At 41.4% G+C, this 23,132-nt stretch overlaps 2 protein-coding genes across 4 annotated transcripts in view; both read right to left on the bottom strand.

Annotated features, from left to right (window-relative positions):
* The window catches only part of TMEM245 (transmembrane protein 245), an 81,522-nt gene extending 79,416 nt beyond the window's left edge, over positions 1–2,106 (bottom strand). For 2 of the 3 annotated variants that reach the window (XM_051812635.1, XM_051812636.1), the window contains exon 1: positions 1,286–2,105. In XM_051812635.1, coding sequence (XP_051668595.1) covers positions 1,286–1,936 — 651 coding nt within the window. In that variant the 5' untranslated portion in view covers positions 1,937–2,105. Of the gene's footprint in view, positions 1–1,285 lie in introns of all 3 variants that reach the window. The other variant, XM_051812634.1, reaches the window with a different exon arrangement.
* Positions 2,107–6,311: 4,205 nt separating this feature from the next.
* On the bottom strand, positions 6,312–21,309 carry FRRS1L (ferric chelate reductase 1 like). The gene is made up of 5 exons (XM_051812653.1): positions 21,038–21,309; positions 19,231–19,315; positions 18,613–18,751; positions 15,135–15,381; positions 6,312–14,654 (listed from the first exon to the last, which is right to left on the bottom strand). Exons 1-5 carry the CDS (start codon positions 21,243–21,245, stop codon positions 14,482–14,484), a joined length of 852 nt encoding a protein of 283 aa, XP_051668613.1. The 5' UTR covers positions 21,246–21,309; the 3' UTR covers positions 6,312–14,481.
* Between the last annotated feature and the right edge of the window lie 1,823 nt (positions 21,310–23,132).

The following is a 23,132-nucleotide window of genomic DNA, read 5'->3' as shown; positions in this document are numbered from 1 at the left end:
ACACAAACACAAAATTTTCCGAAGGAACTCAAGCCGGAAGAGTTCTGGGAGCTTACTGTCTTTGGCCCGGTTAAAATCTTACAGTAGTTCAATGAACACAAGCATTAAATCAGAAACACCAGTGCAAAACCAAAGCATCAGAGACTGTGAAACAAAGTTGCACTGAGCATGCACAGTGCATTACAATCATAGTTATGAGGTTAAATCAGTGCAGCTTCCTCTAGTGCCCTGATATTTACTCAGTGTAAGCATGGCTTAATTAACAAAGTTTTAATAAAAGCCTGGACTTAGTCAGGTCAGTTAGTGTAGCAATATCACCGATTTGTTAAAAATCTTAAACTTATCAAGTAAATTGTGTGGCAACAAATCAGTTTCCCATCAGTACCAAGCCACGCTTAGATTCTGCCACTACTCAACTGAAGATAAACACAGTTGTATCTTGCCTCTTTATAAAGAGAGAATGTGTCTCTACCTACTCAGTCTCAATTATACTTCTGAGGACAAAACAGACCATAAACACACATCCCGACATCTTCCAGCATATGACAACACTTCAAAACAGAAAGCCAAGAAGATCTCTTCCTCCAGTGTCTACCTTCAAGAGACAAAGCACATTCTTCAGTCTGTTCTATTCACACTAGAAATAGTTCAAAATATCCTCTGTCAGTACATTCAGAAAAACTATTACCCAAGGGGGTGGGGGTATTTTGTTGCTTTAAAAAATAGAGCAGCTTTTAAAGTCTTTGATACCAAGCAATCTGAGCATGCAATTGGACATCAGTATTTAAGAAGAGTTCATCTTTCTGATCTTCAATGCTTTCACATATCCATTTGCTTCTGATATGTAGTATTTTTTGCATTTTCAATTATAACTAGCAAAGTGTAAATGAGTTCTGCCAGAAGTTTTAACTAGCCTACTTACCGAACAGAACAGGGAAAAGTAGTCTCCCAGACTTTGTTACCGTAAGTAACATTTGACAGTTAAACAGCTTTACTTTTTAACGTTCAAATTGCGCTTGCACCGTTTGGTATTTTAAGAACAAAAAAACCCCCCAAACAACCCAGTACACTGAGAGACAAGCCTTAAGGTGCTTTCCCCGCCGCCAGGTCACTTGTGGAGCTGAGCTGAGCTGAGCTGCCATTTCACAAAACTTTAATATACACCTTAGAGCTCAACAAGCCTCGATGTTTGCCCAAGAACTGGGCTGAGTCACTTTCGACTTAACAGCATCTCCAAACTGGGGCACGACTAAACCACGGGTGCGGAACGCCGACACTCACTCACCCACTGGCTGCTGAAGTAGTCGAGCCCCTGGCAGATGAGGCGGGCGGCCTGTGCCAGCAGCACCTGCACACCCAGGGAGCTGCCCAGGCAGTACAGCCCGTAGAGCAGCGGCCCGCCGGCGCCCAGGAGCAGCAGGAGCCGCCGCCGCCGCAGCACCTGCTCGCCCAGCGCCTCAACGCCGTAGTTGGCGAAGCAGATGGGCAGGAGGAGGGCGGCCAGCAGCACGGGGGTGCGGGAGCGGTGCAGGCGGCCGAGCCAGCGCCGCCCCAGCGCGGTCAGCGAGGTCTTGAAAGGGTGCAGGAAGGTGCCGCAGAGCACGGCCCAGAGCAGCGGCCGCAGGAACGCCTCCAGGATGAAGTACACCAGGACGGCGGCGCCGCAGCACAGCCCCGCGAACAGCAGCGCCCCAGTGTTGTAGAAGGCCTGTTTGATCGGCTTCTCCAGCCGCGGCAGCGACATCCCCGCCGCCCCGCCCGGGCCGCCCAGCGACAGCCGCGGCATGGCCGCACCCGCGCCCTCCGTGCCGGGGGACCCGTCCGACCGCCGCTCCTGCATCGGTGAGGCCGGAGGGGCCGCGCCGGGACCCGCGTCGGGACTCGCGGCCGGAGCCGCGGCCGGAGCCGGCGGGGGCTGTGCTGTGCTGTCAGCCATGGCACAGCGCGGGTACGGGCACCGCCGCCGCTCCGGCCCCGCTGCCAGCGGGCGACGCGCAGCTGCCGCGGCGGCGGGCGAGGGCTTGGAGCGGGGCCGGGGCTGCCGGGGCTGAGGTGGCGGAGAGACGGCCGCGGCTGAGGTGCCGCCGCCGAGCGGCTCCGGGCACGGCGCGGGCGTGCACCCAGCCCGGTGGGAAAGGGGCGGTGCCGGCCGGGAAGGGTGCTGGGAAACGTAGTTCCGCTGCGGGAGAGCTGCCGGCCGCGCTCACTTCCCTCGGCGGTAGGACATGAGGGGCTGTCCCGGGGGCCCTTGTCCCGCCGAGCGCGGGCCGGGGCTTCCCAGCGCCTTCCTGACGTTTGCTGAAGAAGGCGGCCAAGGGCGGGAGCGTGGAATTGCCCAGCAGCTTGCTGCATATCCTCATCCCCTCCCAGAAGTGCAGCCCTGTCACTGCTGCTTCTTTAAACACTTTCCTATCCCTACTGCTGCTCTAGTCTCGGGGAGCAGAAAATTCGGAGCTTTGGAGTGTCATTCAGAGATTTGGAGTGTCAGTTGGAGAGCAAGAGCGGTTAGACTATCTGGAGAATTCTGTCTTGTCTGAACATGTTCTGGCACCAAATCATTTAACAAGGAAGCAAATGTGCTTTCACTGGGAATCAGGCCCACTGAAAAGGTAGTTGTTCTGTCTGTTTTTTTAGATCTGACATTTGTGATATTTGGCTGCATCAAGTGCTATTTGCAAATAATCTAGTGAGGAACTAATTTCCTGCAGCTGGCATACACCAGATCTCTGAGTCCAGGCATAATAGCGACAGCTAACATTTTACAGGTGGTCTAAATGCCTCTCTAATAAATACACTTGGTCTGAGCACCTTTTGCATGGGTTGAAATCCGTGATACTTGAACTAGCTCAGTGCTGGCACTGTGCTACTCAAACAGTTTTCCCTTTACAGCTTAACACAACCCTTCAGCAGGTACTAAAGCTATTGTTAATGCTGCCATAAAACCCTCGGAGGGATCTTCCTCTTTCTTTTAAATGAGAGGCAGTGTCTACAGTATAGTACTAAGGTCACATACCTCTGAACATGTAAAAAGTCCACACAGGAATTTTTTTATTTTTTTTTTCATTTTTATACTTTTGGGGATTTACATGTACGTTTAACCTTATGTAACAATGTTAGATCAGAGTCCGCCAGGACTTTGATGAAGCATTTCTTGCACAAATGGATATGTTCAAAAGTTAACATTACCCTGAACACAACTGTCTTTAACTTAGAAAGTGGGAACACGTCTATTCCTACCCAAGCTTTTTAATGCAGAGCAATACAAAGACAACAGGAAAGGTAGAGGTTTTTCCACACGCTTCTTGTAACTTTGTTGCATCCAGAAGCCCTAGGTGGAACTAGGTCCAGCTGGTCTCCCGGAGCTTTCACACTGCAGTCCTGGCTTGTCCGTGCTGCAAATCCTTTCCTGCCAGTTACACAGAAGTTCATGCTTGTAAAGGTTCCTCTTAGCTCCTGCAGCTACTTGTTTTCCTTTGCTGAACAGATCACAAGTAGATTCAACAAAGTGCTTTAATTTTATGTATTTATAAACCTAGAGGCACTTTGTTTGATCCTGATGGTGATGAGGCATTACAAGCAGTTGTCCGTATGAGAAGCTTTTATTGAACCTTAAACTGATATCATCACTCTCTGCTCTTTGATCAGATAGATCTGCCTCCTGGCAGGGTGCTGAAATAGATATCAAGCACGCATCACTACCTGAACATTTTCTCTCTAGTTCAGAAGCATGCCAAACTCTAATGGCTCATTACAATACATTTTATTGCATTAAAGTTCAATTAGCAACTGTCAATTAAGATTTATGCAGGGGATAGCAGAGAGTTGAAATCCTTCTGTTAGCTAAAGAGATGCCATCAAACCAAATCTTCATAGGCACATCCTTATTCCTTTGATTTTTCTTAACAGACTTGGGTAGCCATGTTTTTCAGGAAGAAAAATTAATGTCACCTCTTTGACTTGACTGAAGCTATAAATATTGATTTACATAAGCCGTGGATTTGGTCCCTACTGTATAAAACCTTTCTCTTCCAATTATAATGTTTCACTATCCTTTATAAACAACTAAACCTATCGTAAAGGAAAAAAACAAAACAAAACAAACCCCCAAACAACAATGCAATAAAATAAAGATTTCTAATTCATGTATTACCACCACATGAATACTTAAGAACAGGGACATGACCATAAACATCAGAAAAAAATCTCTGAAGTGACAGCTGAGGGAGGATGCGTGATCTTCAATCTTCACAAGACACACCCCAGCCTCTAAAACTTAATTTCACAACAGATTTCAAACAGCAACTGCAGCCTTAACAGCTGGGTTTTGTCTAAGATTTGAAACAGTAAGAGATTTTAGATTAGATGCCCATTTAGGTATAAATTGCACTGATACATTGTGGTTTAGGCATTTTTATGGTCGTAGATAAGTAGCACACCTCAGGCTCCTATACTACCAGAAATTCTCCAACAGTCTCTTCAGTTGTATTTTTGCTATTAGTGATTCTTCAGAGGTGAAGAGGGCAGCAAAGGAATGCTTTTGCGCCAGTGCAGAAAAGATGTATGCACCTTAAAGTACACATGTGGTAAGTATTGACAGTCTTTGGCGCTCTCCTATGTGGAGGGAAGTATAAAATGAGGTATTAGTAAGAGATAAACTCGTAACTTCTGTCTGCTTCTGCACTAGCAGCCATGATTTTGTGCAGTGAAGCCTTTTGAGTCCCCTTCAAGAGACTACAGACACCCCTAGCTCTTTATTCACTTGATGTTCAGTCAACACAGACCACAAGCTGTCTTACACACAATACCAAAATACTGGGTGCCGAGGTGGCCATGAAGCAGAGGAGATAGACAATGGTGGCAACAGCAAGTTAATCACTATTTACATCCAAAATGATCACGTGAAGCTATGAAATAACTCAGAAATGAAGCCACAAGGTGTCAGCACTGGCCTGCGTGTTTAGAAAACAACTTTATCCTGCTTGAGAGATTTTGTTTTAACCTGCGTTACTGAACATTTGTGAAATGTTTACCTCAGTTGAGGTTAATCTCACTTCATTAATTCACCTCAGTTTAATGACAACCTTATACCATCTTCAGATCAATGAAAAATAGTATAAACTACTACAGTTTCGATAGTAGCAGAACAAAAGAAAAAAAATCTTAATGTTAAAGTTAATGATTAAGATAACTTCGTATCTTTATGTCTGTGAATCTTGGTCAGTATAAGAGGGGAATGAAATGCATGGTTGTAAGGCATAGCAGTCAACTGCACGTACACAAAAATGTTTAATCAGTGGAAAAAGCATGCAAATAGCACAAGTAAGACCTGTGGACCCAGAGCACTATCTTTCGGGTTAGCCCATGTGATAGCTGTGTGCACGGAACAAGAGCTGGATATACAGAGATCTGAATAACAGAAGAATGTTTTGGATTCATGGGGTTTGTGACAAAATGCCTTACTGATCCATCAATGGTTACATGCCACAAGATAAACAGAACATAATTTAAGACCCTCTACTGGGTATATTTAAGACCTCTATTGATCATGATTGCTTGGACAGTGCACAAGTAGGTGACACTCACGAGATCCATCCTTTCTTGCACCCTGCAACTACAGGGTAGCAATACTACAAACACAACAAACAGACCACACAGTGTAAAAGCAATATATTTCTTGTTGCCCTGAGCCAACTTGTCTTCTCAGCCCACCAGAAAGGAGTTAAAATACCTGTTCAAACCTGAGAGATCTCAGAAATCGAAGCATCCCTGTTTGAGAGACTTCTACAGCTGCTTTTGCTTGCTGAGTATGATGGGACTTCCTCCTCTCTGTTGCTAACCTCTAATATAATTTAATTTTCTTCTTGGTCTGCAAAAACCTGTTCTGACTGCTTCAGGACCTACTCTGTCTGGCCAAGGAATAGGGCAGTGAGGACAGCAGATAAAGAACACCCAAATTTGTAATATTGCAACTTGATCATATTTGTATCAAAAAGGTTACAAAAACACAGCATAGAGGTCACCACAGGAAACTCTACATTCTATATACTTACAGTAAGTTAATACTTTGTTAAAGTACAGATGATTACATTTATTTACAGCTTCACTGTGATTCTCATGGTGGAAAAAAAAAGTAGTCTTCTCACATCTGTTATTTGCTACTGTGACAAGCCTCACTGACTTAAATGGAATTACTCAGGCTAATAAATTCAAGCCCATGGCACAGGAAGGAATTGTTAACACAGGGCAGCAGCAGAGACTTCTTTAACCTCAGAGACTTTTCCCCCCTCCTTTTATAAATGTCATACCACACATTTTCTTAGACTAAAAAGGCATTTATTATAACAGTTTTATAAATATTTTTGTCTGTCACTGTCAAACAGCTAACAAGGCTCACTTGAACACCAACATTTAGTATAAAACAGATGTTACAAAGCAATACTTTAGGGCATGCACTGATTGTAAAGTAGTCCCGTAGATCACAGTAATTTCATTACGTATTCATCCAGTGTTATTTTTTCTGAAAAGACTAGAGCATAAATACAAAGAAGTTTGGCAATTTCTTCTGAACTACAAAACCTCCATTCTGCGCTCCTACCCAACCAAATGCTCACCGACTTCACACGGGTGGCGGTTATTGGCACACGGAATGGTGCCTAGCACAGAGTGCAGAACACCACTTAAGACTACAATTACAAGTTGCTTATTTGTACGTTTTATCTTTCTACTGGTCTTGAGAATGCTGAACAAAGTCAAAAGGTAGAAATAGCATTTCAGGTTCAATCATTACACTTCATGTAATACAAAACAAGTGGCAAGAGTTCACACAATTACGACAGCCTGCTTACTTGCAGAGAGGTTAAAGCAAATCAGACCTCAGGATATATAAATCAGAAATACCAAGGCATACCAGGCATCTGTTTTAACCTACACAGAACTCATGATACTTCAAATATGCTAATAAAATATCTCTGCCTAAATAAAGGCTGGGAACATCACACACAAATGTCAGGGTCCCACCATTTCACTTTTCTAATGAGTTAATAGTTTTGGAATTTCATCTTTGACTCTCTGTGTCAAGCTGTGAATGATACTTCTAGCTTTAAAAAAAAATCCATTGTGGTAGTTTTTTCTATTTCAATGTTTATCCCTTGTTTCATGTCACCAACTGTGAAAAATTGAAAAAGAAATCATTGCTTTATATATAAGCAGTCAAGTATTTCAGAAGCAGATATCATATTCTGTAGTTAAATAACAAGAATTTTTCCTCTTAGGTTTAACTATGGCATATGTACTTCCTTTCCTATTATACTAATATTCCGTATGACAATATTCTCATGACTTACTGAACATCCTTGTTTCATCTTGTTTGGAAAAAAAAGTGAAAATAATACTGTAATAAGACCAATGTAAGGCTAATTTTTGTATTGAAGAAAGTGAAGGAAGGTTAGTATATAAGAACTGCAAACATAATACCCACACAAGTAACATATCAGGTTTATAAATATTTTTCTGGATCATTCTGCCTCTCCAAAATCAACTAGGAGTCAGGGAACATGTAGGATTCTGTGTTTCGTCTTGTCTCCAGAGCAGAATCTAGCCTTTTGTTTTTAGACTTTCTTGTATAATTTTCAGACTTTACACACACACACGCACACACACACAAATACCTTCAGCAAAATCACATTGCCTAAATATTAATTCTGTGAAAAATATTTTTCATTAATCTAAACCTTGCACATCACCGTTATGAAAAATCAGCAGGAATATTTTTATTCCTTGGCACACAACCTAAGTGAATTATTTAGTCTCCTACCAACACCATCTTATGAAATTGAACTGAATTATGTAAAAACTAAGAGAGCGATGTGAAACTAAATTAGGCAACACATTGCAGTCACTAGTTACCATAAAATGTTCACTGCCCTGAGTAAGCATTGGAGCCATAAAAGATTTGCAGCTGCTCAGCACTTCTGAAAAATCCAATTACTTCTTTAAAAATGTAAATATGAATTTAAGTAAGTACAATTTAGAAACAGCTCAGAAAAGTACTGGTAATTCTGTATGTCCCAGTCTATAAAGAGCACAACACCTTTACAGAAAATTTCTTAAGAATGACACATAAAAGTTCACCTTGTAAGGACATTCCTAAATAGCCTCTAATTGCAGATCAGGATGAGCCTATATGGAGCAGCAACTGATCTAAGATAGGGGCTGTGAAGTCCTGCACGTATTCCAACCTCACACTGGTTTGAAAGAACATTTCCACTGATAAGAAACACAGAAAGAGGGTGAAAGCAACAGTTGTGGATGCCTATGAAACTGTTGTCAGAGGAAGTTCAGACGGGACATTAGGAAAAACCTCTTCTTTGAGAGGATGTCTGGTGACTGAATGGGCACCAAGCCTGTCAGAGTTCAAGGAACATCTAGATGATGCTCTTAAACATATGATTTAGTTTTAGGCAACCCTGTGAAGAGCAAGGAGTTGGACTCTAAGATTCTTATGGGTCCCTTCCAACTTGAGATATAGAATGAGTCTATGAGTGCAATTCAAATTACTTAGCTATCCAAGGAAAAAAATAAATCTGCCCCTTTTCTTACAGCAGATTCATTGCTATTGCTAAGTCATAACACAGATTTTCAAAGCAAGTCATATCTTTTAAGTCTGCATTTTCACACCTATCAACTCCACAAGCTGTACACATCCTCCTCGACATTTCAAAATTACACTGCTTTTGCCTCACTATCTGAGCCCAAATTAGACAAGTTAAATAACCAGGTTCAAGCAAACATAATTTTACCAAACCCACTGTGAAAACAAAAAAAAAAAAAAGGGAAGGTACCAAAGTGATTATTTCATACTAATAAGAGAGCTTTAGAAAAGCAAGGCTTACCTATATCTTACTCTGTACCTTGACATAAAAATTGCATAGAAATAACTAGATATGAACAAAAATGTTCATAGGAAATTGAGATTTTTTTTAAAACCTTCCAGTTAGATCCATATCTGTCCTGGGCAGGTTGATGAAGAGCTATCCTAACACACTGCTACAGAAATACTAATAATGAAATTTTAATTAGAGGAACTAGATAATGTACAGTGAAAGCTGTTAAGAAAATATTTAGAGCCCCCATCTTTTCATATTTACACTGCGGCAAGCACGGAGTACCTGCTCACTGGCCATTTTACAAACTGAGCAGGTACTCCCCACTGCAGCCGACTGCCACGACTGCCTATGGGGTCTTGACAGGTTTTTACATCTCTGAAGGCAGAATCAAGCCTCTAGCTCTTACCTTGGAGGTTGGTGGGAGTAGACATCTTGTGATATAGTCTGACCTGATGCCCACATCAGCCCTTACACAGCTTGGGCCCGCATAGAAGCTAAATACTCACTGAAGTCAGACTCTGTTCCTTCTCATCACATAAAGTAATATTTGCTTGTGATAAAGAGTTCCAGACAGACTCTGCCACATGTAAACTCATACAAAAATAGAAAGTATGCCAAAACCATTAGCCCTTCCTTGTCATTCGCCCTTGCTCCCAGTCTCTCCACTCTTCTGTTCCAAACTATGTGATGTCACCACTGCCTGTGCAGCATTCAAGCAAACTGCTTTGGCAGTTTCATTACAAGCTGTGGAGTCAGGGTTGAAACGGATCATGTCAATTCATGTAAGTTATGCACATCCACAGCTCCACGAAGCACTGAAACACAGTAATATTTAAATGTGTTTCTGATTCTATATAGATCTAAGGCTCAACACAAAGTCATACTTTGTATAAAATACACTCACAATAGTTACCTCTGAAAAAAGTGATATTAGACCTTTTGTAATTCTCTGAAATACACATTTCCTTCTTCTAAAGTTCTTACCAATTACTTTTCTTGGGGAAACTATTTGGAGTTGTTAAAAACAGTGTGGGGAGCAAGTACATCTGCTGCACAGCAGTGTTGCAAACCAATGAAACCACAGAATCATAAAATGCAATTTAAATGCTAATAAAAGTTTTGCAATTTGCATATAAACTTGAATTTTGCCTCTGGAGTATCACAGGGTGCAAACTTCCATTGGATCCAAAAAAGCCCTGAAAGAGCAGACAGAGGATCTGTTCTCTAAAACAAGAATAATTTTCTTCTTTGTAAATGTCTGATGCATTGGAGGCATGAGAAAGTAGGAGAAGACCAAACAAAACAGGGAGACCTGCATCTTCCCTTAAACTTATAGCAGTCATTTACTTACAAATAACTGAGTATCATCAATGACACAGATGTATAATTGTGACCTGGAAAATCATGAAGACAGATGTGTGCCAGTCCTCCTTTATCTACTAACTTCTCTTTACAGCCTGGAAGGCTGCTCTAAGGTGTCCCCAGAGTCTTCTCGTCTCCAGGTTGAACAGCCCCAACTCTCTCAGCCCATCTTCATTGGAGAGGTGTTCCAGTCCTCACATCACCTTAGTGGCCCTCCTCTAGACTCATTCCAACAGGTCCACATCCTTCTTGTGTTGGGGGCCCCAGAGCTGGATGCAGTACTCCAGGTGGAGTATCATGAGAGCAGAGTAGAGGGGCAAAACCACGTCCTTTGACCTGCTGCTCACATTTCTTATGATGCAGCCCAGGATACAGTCGGCTTTCTGGATTGCCAGATCATGTTCAGCTTCTTGTCAACAAGAAGATATGCATATTTAAGAGATTTGGTGCAGGATGGGTCATGCTGTTTGTTATTTTCATTTTGTAGTAGATATTTAGTATATGAAGGCTCTTCTTTTTGGTTCAGACCCAGGATATGGTGCCCTAAGTGAGTTTCAATACTGCTGATGTACACCACGCTTTAATCCCTGCGCTGAAGACTGGGAAAGCCAGTGCCCAACACAGCTTTGAAAACATTTAACCCAATCTGGGCATTTCCTCAGGTTAGGGAGGCCACAAGTCTTTATTTTGCTGCTATCCAAGTATTGCAAAACCAATCAAAAAGGACAAGAATGCCACAGAGGGATTTCAAACATTTGTCATCAATATGTTGTTATCTTTCAAAACCAGAGTATTTCCCTTAAATTACCAGAATTTTGAAGATAGCATTACCCTGTATCCAATAACATCATCAAATCAGGTAGGCTTTTTCTTTATTTTGAGGGGGGAAAAATCAACTAGCAATTCACCTATGCCAAAAAATATACATATACATTTAACTCCAGCAAAGAAAAAAATTACTTTCTGAAAGTCTGTCCACTCCACTCATTTTTCTCTCTTCTATCCTACTTTTTACTAAAGTAATTTCAGGCCTAGCTTATAACTTATAACAGGGGACCAGTCAGATACTGCAGTCAAAAAACAAGGTCCTTTGGCAATAGGCACTGTCATTGATTTCTCTTCCAAATAATCTAGAAACTTTGAGTATAAAACATTCTATATAAGATGGACAGAGAGAGAAGAGGGCGATAATATGGTTAACGTAGCATGCAATGGTCACAACTGAATTTTGTTCTGCATGGAAAGAACATATTCAAGGACATTAATTAATGCCATATGGTCTTTACCAGTCCTATCTTTCTAATTATTAATCATAGTTAAATTTCAAAAGGACACCATACTGTAAACATGCCATTTCTAAACTCGATGCCTCTGTATTAGGTCACTGTGCAAGTAATTCTCAAAGCACTTTAGAAATGTATTCTTTAACAGTTGTTTACTAGTAGTCACACTAAAGAAAGTAAAAATTATTTGGAGAAGGAAACATTTGCCTCCTTTTCCAAAGCAGGCCTTTTCTTCCCGTTTTGTGTTGGTACCCATTAATTAGAAAAAAAATTAAAAAAACCTACCTGAAATGCCATGATCACTTAAAAATTTCTTTGAAGACCATCGCTTTGGTTAACAGGAATCAATCCTGCTTTTCAAAATTAAAAAGAAAAAAGACAAAGCAAAAAATACAAAAACCCCTCAAAAAACCAAAATACCTTCCATGACAAGTTACTATGCCCACTCAAATGTCACTGACCTAAAGACTTTTCATTTCTCTTATGCCCTTTTTCTTCTCAGATTTCATCCCAACTAGTAAGTTCTAAACATTCACGCCTTCTTTGTAAACCTGAATTTCATATTCCTGATTTTCCTGCTCTGAAGGGCAACTCTCGGACAAACTCAGGGCCAAACTGAACCATCAGCTGAAATGCCAAATAACAGATTGTTTTGCTGCTTGCTGTGGCCTTTTATTTCCTCCCTTTTGATTAGAAATACTTTATTAGGCTAATTAAGTACTTTTAAGCTTGGGTGAAAGTTTTTATAGAAGAGCACATTTCTGCTAATACTTCAAAAAGAGATAAATACAATGACAGAAAAGAGAAGCCAAAATAGGTTTCTATCCTACTTCAGTACCTTTAAATTAATAAATTAGCCCTTTAGTGGGTAATCAGGTAAATGGCTGAAACTAAAGTAGTAAATATAAGGCCATAGACTAAAGCAACCCTCAGGCTCTGAGAAAGAACTGCAGTATCTCCCCTGCCTACAAATCAGCACCATGGAGAAAGAACTTTCCCTAATGATTTCTTCACTTCACCTGGTTGCTGAATGTAAAGCTCATTCTCCAGGCTTTGGCTTATCTGCTCCACCCAACCTTAAGGCTAAATTATACAGCTGTTGTGGACCAAAGCAGTCCTTCCTCATTAGCTGGTCTCCACTGTATACTTCATCAGATGATGAGCAAGTTAACCAACCTGAGAGAAGTAATTTACACTAAAGTACATGCACTTTTAAAGTTTACTCCATTCTGAATTTTCTCCCCTCTCCTGAATCTAGTCCAGTAATTTTAAGTGAACAAATCCGTAAAGACATTAATGAAAATATAAAATACTAACTGATCTTTCTTTTGAAACAGGGATAAAGTGTTTGTCATGAAGATAAATTAATTTTCAATCTAATTCACATACCTTAAGCATAGGTTTGAAGAATTCTGAGCCTAAAAAATAAGTTTACAAACATCAGCCTGTGAAGAATGCTGCAAACCCAGCAAAGCTAATTAATCATTTTATACTCTATGCAGTAATAAGAATAGAAAGGAGTTTCATCACATACTTTACCAGATGCTGTGTAACAGAGTCCTCAAGTGTACCCCATTAGATAAAACTTTGGCACTATTTAGATTTTAATTCTATTTATATAGAATTTTAATGTGAGTTGGAAAGTGAATGCTTAACCTTTTCTGAGCACATTTGACTGCTGCATGTAGACATGTGTCATCACCTCCTATTATGTGAAGAACAGAAATTCTCCAAAGTTCTGTGGATTATAAATGCATTTTGGCACTTTCCATTTGTGTAATATTTAACATTCATCTTGGAATATTTATTGACGATAAAAAAATCTATTGTATTTTCTCTTTAGCTCATCTTTTTCCACTATATTTTAACTATATTTTAGCCATGGTTTGATGAACTAAAGATATTGCTCTTCTTATTAACCCCTGTCTTTCCTTAGAAATAATCTCCATTATATTTCTATTCCTTTGTAAGTTAACACCAGTTGACCATAGTCACCTTTAACATGAACAGGATATAGAGGCATACAACATAGAAAACCAGATTACTTCATATTACTGCACAACTACTTAAAAATGTATTTACATGTCAGCAAAATTACTGTTTTTTCATAAAAAGAGTAAAATTGATCTAGTCTATTGGGAGGACAACCTATGGCTTGTTGGGAACTTCTATATTCTGCATGTTTTACACCTGGTTTTCCTATGCATGGAGAATTTATATTGCTGTATTTTCCCTTCCCCTTGTTTAAATTACTTTATATCTCACTCTTAAAAGAAGTAGCCATTTCTTTCAAAAAGGCTGTTGAAACACAATAAAGATGTTCATCACCCCTTTCTCATTGAAAAAAAAATCGTGCTAATGCTTGAACATTTAAGTTTAGTTTTAGAAAGTACCACAGCAAGTAATCTTTGATAAATATAAAACAAACAAAAAAAAAATTGGGAGAACTGTCCACTACTGAGAGCAGCTTTTATATTTCTGTGTTGCTATCCAGATCACAAAATTCAAAACTGCACTTGGAGTTGTGCTCTCTGCTCCAGAAGTACCAAACAGCATTACAATGTTTTCCTAAATTTGCTTTTTTGAAGCAATTTGGAAGGCAATTTTGTTATTTGATAAGATGTTCATCACTAAATTCACCTAAACACACATACAGGCACCCCTCCCACATACACACTGATTTTACAAAAGTGTCATTTTCTTTAAGCAAGTAATCACAACACTGAAAATATTCTCCTATGTGTTTGCTGATTATTCTTAAATGATTTGTCACCACTCTGCCACTCAAAAGAGATGGTTATTTCATTCTTCTGAGAAGCTAACTATGTTCAAAAGCAGCTAGGTGAGGATGGTGGTGTGATATAAATTCCAATAGAAAAATGCATCATCCATCCATATAGCCGTCCATCCTGAGAAACTTCCACCAACAGATTCTTGCTATTTTCCATTGGTCATGGGGTTCCCATCAATAAATAGAAGGTCAGTGCAACAATGAGGAGCAAGCAGAATGGAGAAGAGAAGGTCTGATAGGCAGCTGATGGCATGAAAATATCTTCATATTTGTAAATACTGACAACACGTTCTGATACAGGTGGTGAGTCTATATCATGACGAGTTATAGAACCTTTAAGAGGTAAGGGCAGAAAGAAATAATGTCAGATGCATTCTTTTCCATAACTCTACTAAAGATACAGGTAGACAGCCAGGTAATTTTCAAAACTACAGGAGCATGTAATATTACACTGTCAGGGAGTAGTACCATTTCTCTGCTTTCTGAAATTAAAATTCTAAATAAAACAAATGAAATGCAAGTAAACAACAAACATCCTTCAAAGGAATTGAGAACTTCTAGCTATGAAGTTCTTTTATATTTAGCTTTGGGGAGGGAGGATAATAACTATATAGCCAAGAAAGCACGACATGTGTTGGACTCTTGTCTTCCTTTTTATCTATTTTTAAGCTTTATGCTGCCAGAATTTTAGTTCATTTGAAAAAAAAAAAAAAAAGAAAAAAGGAGGAGGGAGTCTAGTAAGAATAATGTAATTGAAAGACATTTATCAGTTTTGGCACATCAGTTCTGTTTGTAACACAGAAATCAACTTACCTTGGATTGCTGGACCCCAAGCAAACAGATAGTACCAACTCAAGTGCAGATCTACGATGGTTTCCTCTCGGGGAACATATACAGGACGCTTGAATCGACATGTTACACGATTGTTTTCAAAAACCCCTTCTTCATCTCTAGCAGGATTTCTCTGGATTTCTTTAGCCCACTGACCGACATTATAGAAGTGCTGTATTCGGACTCTTCCGTTATCATCATGGACACAAGCCATGACATCATCTCCTCCCTACAAGGTACAAACAAATGGGAAGATGGAAACCAGAAGTGTCATAAAGCATTTCTTCATTTATGTATATAATTTTAGTTACTCAAAACTAATCAAGACATAGGACTTTCCTTTCTTCTTTCTAAATTATATATACACAAATATTTATTTCCCTAACAAGGTGTCTTGAATCCAATTGAAAAGCACATAAATGGATAGTAATATTTACTTACCCTTACTATCTCTTTTGGATCTTTCTAAGAGAAAGATCTTTCTTTTACCTTACATATATAACATATTTGTAAGACATGATATCACCCTGACTTCACATAATTAATTGATCTGTGGAAGGCTGTTTTCTTTGGTTATTTGTGAAGTTCTGGGATTCTGCTTCATAAAAACCAGCAGTCTTGAATCCCTTCTGTGTACAAAATCCACTGCACCAAATCATGGATAGGAAACCAATATGATTTAGTAGGATAGAGGAGATGAATCTACTAATTATGGGAAAATAATAGCAAAAATTACAGTAAGTCTTTTCTAATCTCTTCTCATGTTCACTTAAGGGAACATCACTTCTCGTATCTCTTTTATCTCTTAAAAGAAAATTAAAAACGTTCAGCATGTAATAACAAAATACAGTATACCATAAGACACAAGAAAAAAAGTAATCAATATGTGCTTCTTCACTTAGCTTAAACAGCCACCAAAGTTGGTTCTTCTCAAGCAAAGAACCAACAGACAGAAGGAAGTGTGAGACAATTATTTGTAGAGGTTATTCGTAGACATACTAAAGCAGTTGCTAGGAGCGTTACTCAAGGTCACTGACAAAGTAGTAGAGCACCATATCACTCAGGGATGAGCATTAACTTCAGGAGTACTGTCTCATAGAAGCCCTAGCATCAAGAATCATCAGAAACACTGTCCAAGCTGGATGAGTGGCATTTTACTGAACACCACTGTATAGCCATCAATGCCATACTAAATACAAGCCCTACTCCTCCCATACTCATCTTTCTGATATGCCATACCGATGATAGACATGGTGCTTGCTACTGTGATCATCCCTCAGCTCTTTGTCATTGCAGAAGGAGAGAAAAAGAGTGCATTTCAGCACTCTGGGAATATTGCTACGTTCATTGTAAAAGACATGCCAAAATTCAAGGGAAAAAGGGGACAACTAGGTAAAACACACGCTTGAACATTTTCCACACCTTGCTGCTCCTGCAGGCAACCTTTTTGGCCTCTGTCTTGAGACTATCATTGCTTTCCATAACTTATTTTCAAAGCTTAATTTTCATACATCTGAGGAAAATTCCTCATTCTTAAGTACAAAGAAGAAGAATAAATCTGTTTTCACACAGAAGAAAAAAACTAAAAAGGAAAGAAAAAAGCACTCTGAATCTCAGTTAACAGAATGACATTACAGAATCCTTCCAAGGCATAAAAGCCTGCAAGTGGAAAAGCATAATGTTATTTGAGACAAAGAAATAGGTCACAGGACTTTAAAAAAATCTATTGAGGACACAAAATAGGGGTTTTTTTCCACTAAACTTCTGTAGCTATCCAGGCCACACCATTTTGATTAGGGCCTCCAAAGCACAGCCCATTTCTCACAGCAAAGCTGTTTTGACTCAGAGCCATTTTACCATCAAAGCCTGTGCATCCTAGGACACCAAAATATCCTGGAAGTTATGAAAAAGGATGAAGTCAGCAGGGGAACAAGAGAGAAAGAGAGACGCTAGCTGGTTTAGTCCAGCTGACTGATGGGCATTAGATGATGTATGCAGCAAATTTGGAAGCAAAAATTTTTCTATTTACTTAATTCTTCTTACCAGAAGCTGACTTAACATGCTGCTTGGTATGCCTGGGTCAAAAGGCAACACGTGTTTTCCAAGTGTCTGATGACATGAAGGCAGTGGGACCCTGGGATCTACTGCAGATACATCAGAGTTACAAACTGGTAACACAATCTCTGATAGCTTGGGGACAAACATTTAAAGGTGCTGAGCTGTTCTGGAAATCCTGTTGAGAGCTTGCATTGCCATCCACCTAAACTCTTCCCAAAATTTAGCTGTAAAACTCTTCTTTACAACATCAAAACCACAAACTCTTTCTTGTGATGTGAACTGTTCCTTATGACATAAAAAGCTTTTATCTTCATTGTGTTTATTTACAGCATCATATTAAAACATGTATAGTAATGAGTGAAAAGCCTCTGCCCTCACACTTTCTTTGTATTTCTCATGTCGAGTCTGATAAAAATGCTGTTAAGTCAGTGCAAGTCTTCCCATTCATATTTGTGGGTCCTAGCCCAGGACATCTAAATCCTGTATTTTTTCAGACTACTATTTTCAACATTACAAGAAACAGTCCTTTCCTTTAATTTGTGGTTTAGGACATGGGGTCAGTATTGTTCTATATACCCATAAATGTTTCTGTACATGAACACCTGCATTGTGAACTGCATTTTAATCCTAAACATTTTACCAAGGATTACAGATAAAACATCTTTGCATAAGTTACCCATTGCTCAGGTTTTTTAAAGTTCATACAGTACATGCTTCTATTTTGCTCATTGAAACTCAACGAAAAGTGAAGCTTTAGAATGAAAAAGTAAGTACAGAAATAATCATAAAATCAAACCTAATAAAATCTGGAAGAGAGAGAATAAATTTTAACAAGATTGTTTTCTAGAGTATATATGTTTAAATTAGCAGGAGTCATCTTTGTCACACATTTGTAGCTTCCCTGAAACAACACACAGGTATGAAAGAAACAAAAAAATTTCCGAAGTTAAACAGTGAAAGATATATTTACATCGCTCAAAGTCAGCTGATTTACAGAAGAATAAAATTATTTCCTATTTAGTTTATGATGTGTCTTTTGTCCAAGTTACACTGACATAAAGCTTGGCAGGACATTTCCATTTGAATTGGCTTATGCCTGAGGGCTTTTCTAACAAAAAGACAAAAAGCTAATAACATTCAGCCATTCAGAGCTGAACTGAAATACTGTTGTAGTTCTCAGAAAAGAAGGGAAAGGAGATGTTAACAAAGACGAAGCAGTTTTCTGTGAGGCAGTAGGCCTGGCTTCTGCTCCCGGGGGGCTACTTGTTTTCAGCAAGTCAGTTTTTCCTTATATGCTCTGTTTCTGACCAACTAAACATATAAATATATATAAATACATATAAATACACTTCTAGCATGTAAAAGTGTGCACACTGTCAACATGAAGAACTGCACGTCTTACCATTTTCTTGTCTGAGGAAAATCCCACTGCCACCCAGCCATCAGTATCAGCACTCAACTCAAATTCAACATCAGCTCCTATTCTACGGTAACTTAGAAAGTAGTCACAAGTCTCCGCATTGCATCCAGGTTTACCATACCTACATGGAATTGAAAATATACATAATTTTTCCTTGAAATTTGCTGCTATGGAACTTAATTACATTTCTGCAAGAAAAAAATAAAAGAATGCATTCTAGTATAATGATGGTAAAACACATTATATAATCTGCTATACATAGGGTACCATTAATTAAGAGTTTGCAATTACTGCTCTTTTAGTATAAGAATGTATAGTATTTAAACAGTATGGCAAACAGTTACACACAGTATTACTCTGTCAACCTTACTTCCTCTGGTTTTGTAAGTGCTCCATGAAAATATGAATTGTGAAAGAACTGTAGGTCCACAACTAAGACATATATCCTAGTGTCCTCAAATAATATAGTTCCTACTACAAAATATGTTCTTAAATAATAAACATTTCTTAAAATGACTACGGAACATTAACCAAAGTCTCCAATATCATCAGTCAGCATTTTTAAACATCAAGTTATCTGCACTCTTATCTCAGACTGACCTGAAGCATCCCTTGGTTTTTCCACAGTCGTCCACTCTGATTTTTGCAAATGGATCCACGGGAGGAGCAGTAGGGAAAGGGTAACCTGTATAATCAAAATAAATCATTACTTAATAAAATACAAGGAATAAAAAGCAGTAATACTAAAGAGAAAGTGTTCCAATAGCATTTACTTTGCTGATAACTGTGCTGTTCAGATGACGGACTACTTTGTCACAGACACAATCCATTGCTCAGATGTCCTGGATCCAGGTACCAAAGCAACACAAATAACTGAAAACAAAACTTTCCTACCTTCGTCAAGTAGGGAGAAGAATGCCAAAGGCTAAAAGTTAATGTAAGGCAGCAGGACCATGGACAAGTGCAATCAACTAACAATTTGAGATCTCCACTCAGCTATCTCTTTGTGCACTCTTTGTCCCCTCAGGAAATCCGTTAGGGAACTAAATGTGATTCCTTAGCCACAAATAACAGCATGAAGTATAAATGCAGGCAGGACACCAGACGCAGTGCTGTAGGAATGGATACCTTATAATAAGGAAAGGACCTTATAATATGTCTTCCACTAAGAAGTAAAATAAAACACACATTGCAGTAAAAAGCAAGAGAGTATCAAGACAGGGAATTGCCTGCACTTATGGCCTGCAATCACTTGTGAAGGCAGACCCAAAAGAGCTGGACAATGAGAGTTATGATTCCAAGCAATTCCCTTTCTGCTGCACAATAATATACCAAAGAGGAAGTGAGAACGTTTGTGAACAGACTTATTCTGTCTTTGCTTGTAGACGTTGGTGTCTGTTGCATAAGCACACATATTTTTAATAGGATGTTCTTTTACTTAGCCAGCTGAAAAATGAAGTGCTAACTGTGAAACTAGAAAGTCCTCTGAAAGTGCTTCACTGAATAGAAAAAGTGATTCATTGAGTAGGGAATGAACACTGCAGTTAGTTACAGCATCAGTACACAAACGTTTGACCTACACAACTTTGGGCATTTGGGAGCCCTGATTTGCTTCCCTAGATTTCTGATAATGCCAGTGGAAAGTGTGCTGTAAGCTGCAAATCACAGCTCCATTAACTGTATCAGGTGCCTGGGTAAATTACCCAGCATAAATGCATTAAGTTTGCAGAATTTCAGAGCAGTCTGTAGCAGAGTATCACTGACAGACAGGTCACAGGACATGCAATTTTGTCACTCCTTCGTTATTTTCAAATCCATTGAACACACGGGTTTCAATGCATCCTAGACACAAAATTGGAGTTTTAACACTCCGCCATTTATAAATTCAAAAAGACATCCCAGAATCCACGACCACTCTGTTTCTTGACACTTTAGGGCATCGCACGTCCTTTCGAAGCCAACAAACCCCGGGATTCCTCTTCACGCTACCAGCCCGCAAAGCTTTGCACGAGAGGAAGGCGAGACACCGCCGGCCGGCCCCGCTCTGCGGGAAGGGGACGGACCCCGTCCCCGCCCCAGAGGGATGCCTGGGCCCGGGGCTGCCGCTGCGGGGAGCGAGGCGCCGGCCCTGCGGAGAGCGCGGCCGTCCAGCGGGACACCCGGGGCTGCCCCGGCCCCGGCCGCGGGCGGCAGCGCTGGCTGGAGGCCGCCCGGGCGGCGAAAGATGGCGGCGGGCGCTGGCCTTCGTGCTGAACAACGCCGCCGCTGCCCGCCCTCTCGCCCGCCCGCCCGCCCGCCGCCACCGCCGCCCGGCCGGCGCGGTGCTCCCTCCCTGCCCCGGCCGCGCTGCCCCCGCCGCCCGCCGCGCCCCGCCCGGCCCCGCCGCCCGCCCCGGCCGCCGCCGCACCCTCCTCGGAGAGGTAGCGCAGGTCGTAGAACTCGCTGGCGAAGGTGCCGTACGAGGAGTCGTGGTGCCGCGCCGCGTCCTCGCCGTGCTCCCCGCCGCCCGCCTCCCGCCGCCCGCCTCCCTCCTCGGCCGGGCTGGCGGCGGAGCCGGCCAGGAGCAGCAGCAGCAGCAGCAGCCGCCGCCGAGCGCCGCGGCTCCGCTCCGCCATGGCGGCGGCGGCGGGGGGGGAGGCGGTGGCGCCCGAGCGCGGCTCCGCGGGGGAGCGGGGGCGGCCGCCGGAGGGATCCAGCCCCGGGGACGGGCGGTGCCGGAGTGGTGGGTGGGCGAGGGGACGGTGTGGGAGGAAAAGGTGTCGGGGCAGCGTATGCGCGGGAATGCGCGTGGGAGCGGCGTGCGCGGGAGCGGGATGCGCCGGGAGCGGAACGCGCGGGCGGTCACAGGCACAGCCGTGGCAGCACCGAGCCCTCCCGCAGGGACCGCCGCCGAAGGGCTAGGCGGTGGCCTTCCGTGGATCACCAGGTTCCCGCACCCCACAGCCCGCCCCACCCGGCAGAGACCCCGCCGCGGGGACACCTTCTCCCACCGCCCAGGCACAGCACTCGGGGGCAGCACCAAGCCATCCCCGGCCGTCCCCTTGGCCTCGATTCACCAAAGCCTCTCAGCCTGTGCTTCAAGAGGACGTGATAAATCCTGCTCAGTAACTGCTGAGCTCTTTTCATGTTTGTTTTTTTTTTGGTTGGTTGGTTTTTTTAAATTATTTTTAATGACTTCTGAGATGGGACTGGAGGCACAGCACGACTTAACATTGATTTCAGGTAAAACCCCATAGTAGTGAGCGCTCACTGTCTGATTGCATGTTCTTGCTTTGTATTTTATACAATGGAACTGCAGCAGTACGAATATGCTTCAGACCTGGCAGGACTGAAGGAAAGCCCAAGTTGTGCCTCCAGAGTTGGCTTGGGCTCTTGTATCTGATGCTGGACTTGCAGCTAGGCATTAAAGATACAACTGCGTCCTCACTGTGCCATGGTGTCTATGGGTTGATGGAGGAACCATGACCTTTCGTACCTCATGTTTGCCAAAGTGGCTTTTTTCTTGGGTTTGGATTGGTGTCTTCTGGTTATAACTATAATTTCATTTTTATACTGTTTTGCATGGTTACACTTCCTCCTCTGAGAGTCCAGAATAAAATTGAGCAAAACATCAGGGAGGAGGGAGGGAGAAAGATGAAGACACAACAGTCGGTAATATTCTGAAAATTAAAATAACCCTCAATTCAAATGTTTTCTTTTTTAGTATTGATGACTGTACTGAGTTACTTTTTGATGCGACACTGAGGCTGCCCAAGACCTAAGCTGTGTCAGGGATAAGTCCATTCCCTTGGGTTGACTGAGTGATTGTCATACGACAGCGTGCTCAGCCCTATCGAGTGGAGGATGTTAATTCACATATCCATGGTTTAGTCTGGAGGAGTAGCATGCTATTTCTTGCTGCAGATAGAGGAATAGCTATACAGAGGTAAAAAATAAGTTGCAAAAGAAATTCCAGTTGCATGCAAATGAAAAACATGTTCCATAGTACCATATGAAAAAAGCTATGGAAGAGCAACAGCAAACTCAAGTGCAAAATGATGAATCCCTTCTTCCTACCTCACTGAACTTGGCAAACTTTAGCAGGCCAGTGGAAAACAAGCAAACAAATGGCAATAGAAAAAAACCCCTTATGAATCAGGCTAACAGGAAAATAAGGCTGCAGCTTATTCTTTCTGGGAATAAGCAACTCTGATGAAGGCCCCCTGTCTCCTTTTTGAAATAGCTCGCTGAGGGTTGTGATGCCTACGAAGAAGCATTTGCTCAGCGAGGGAGCAGCTGTCAGCTGCATGCTGGTTTTTCCTCCCTGGGAACAGGCTTTAGCACACTGCGATATGGGCAATGCTTCACAGTTACTGTAAACACTTAGGATATTTATCATGTATTGTTTGTGCCTACATGACATCTATTGTTTTAAATCTGACAGCTGAGATAACTGTCTGTGATTACAATGAAGCTGCACTGATTTTCTAAGGTGGAGATACAGCTAAGAGACTGACTATATT

This window comes from Manacus candei, unplaced genomic scaffold, assembly GCF_025592945.1.
Source record: "Manacus candei isolate 608988 ecotype Guabito, Panama unplaced genomic scaffold, ASM2559294v1 h1tg000088l, whole genome shotgun sequence".
NCBI classification, from domain to species: Eukaryota; Metazoa; Chordata; class Aves; order Passeriformes; family Pipridae; genus Manacus; species Manacus candei.
The sequence above is the reverse complement of the archived record's forward strand: the minus strand, read 5'-3'. Positions and strand labels throughout refer to the sequence as shown.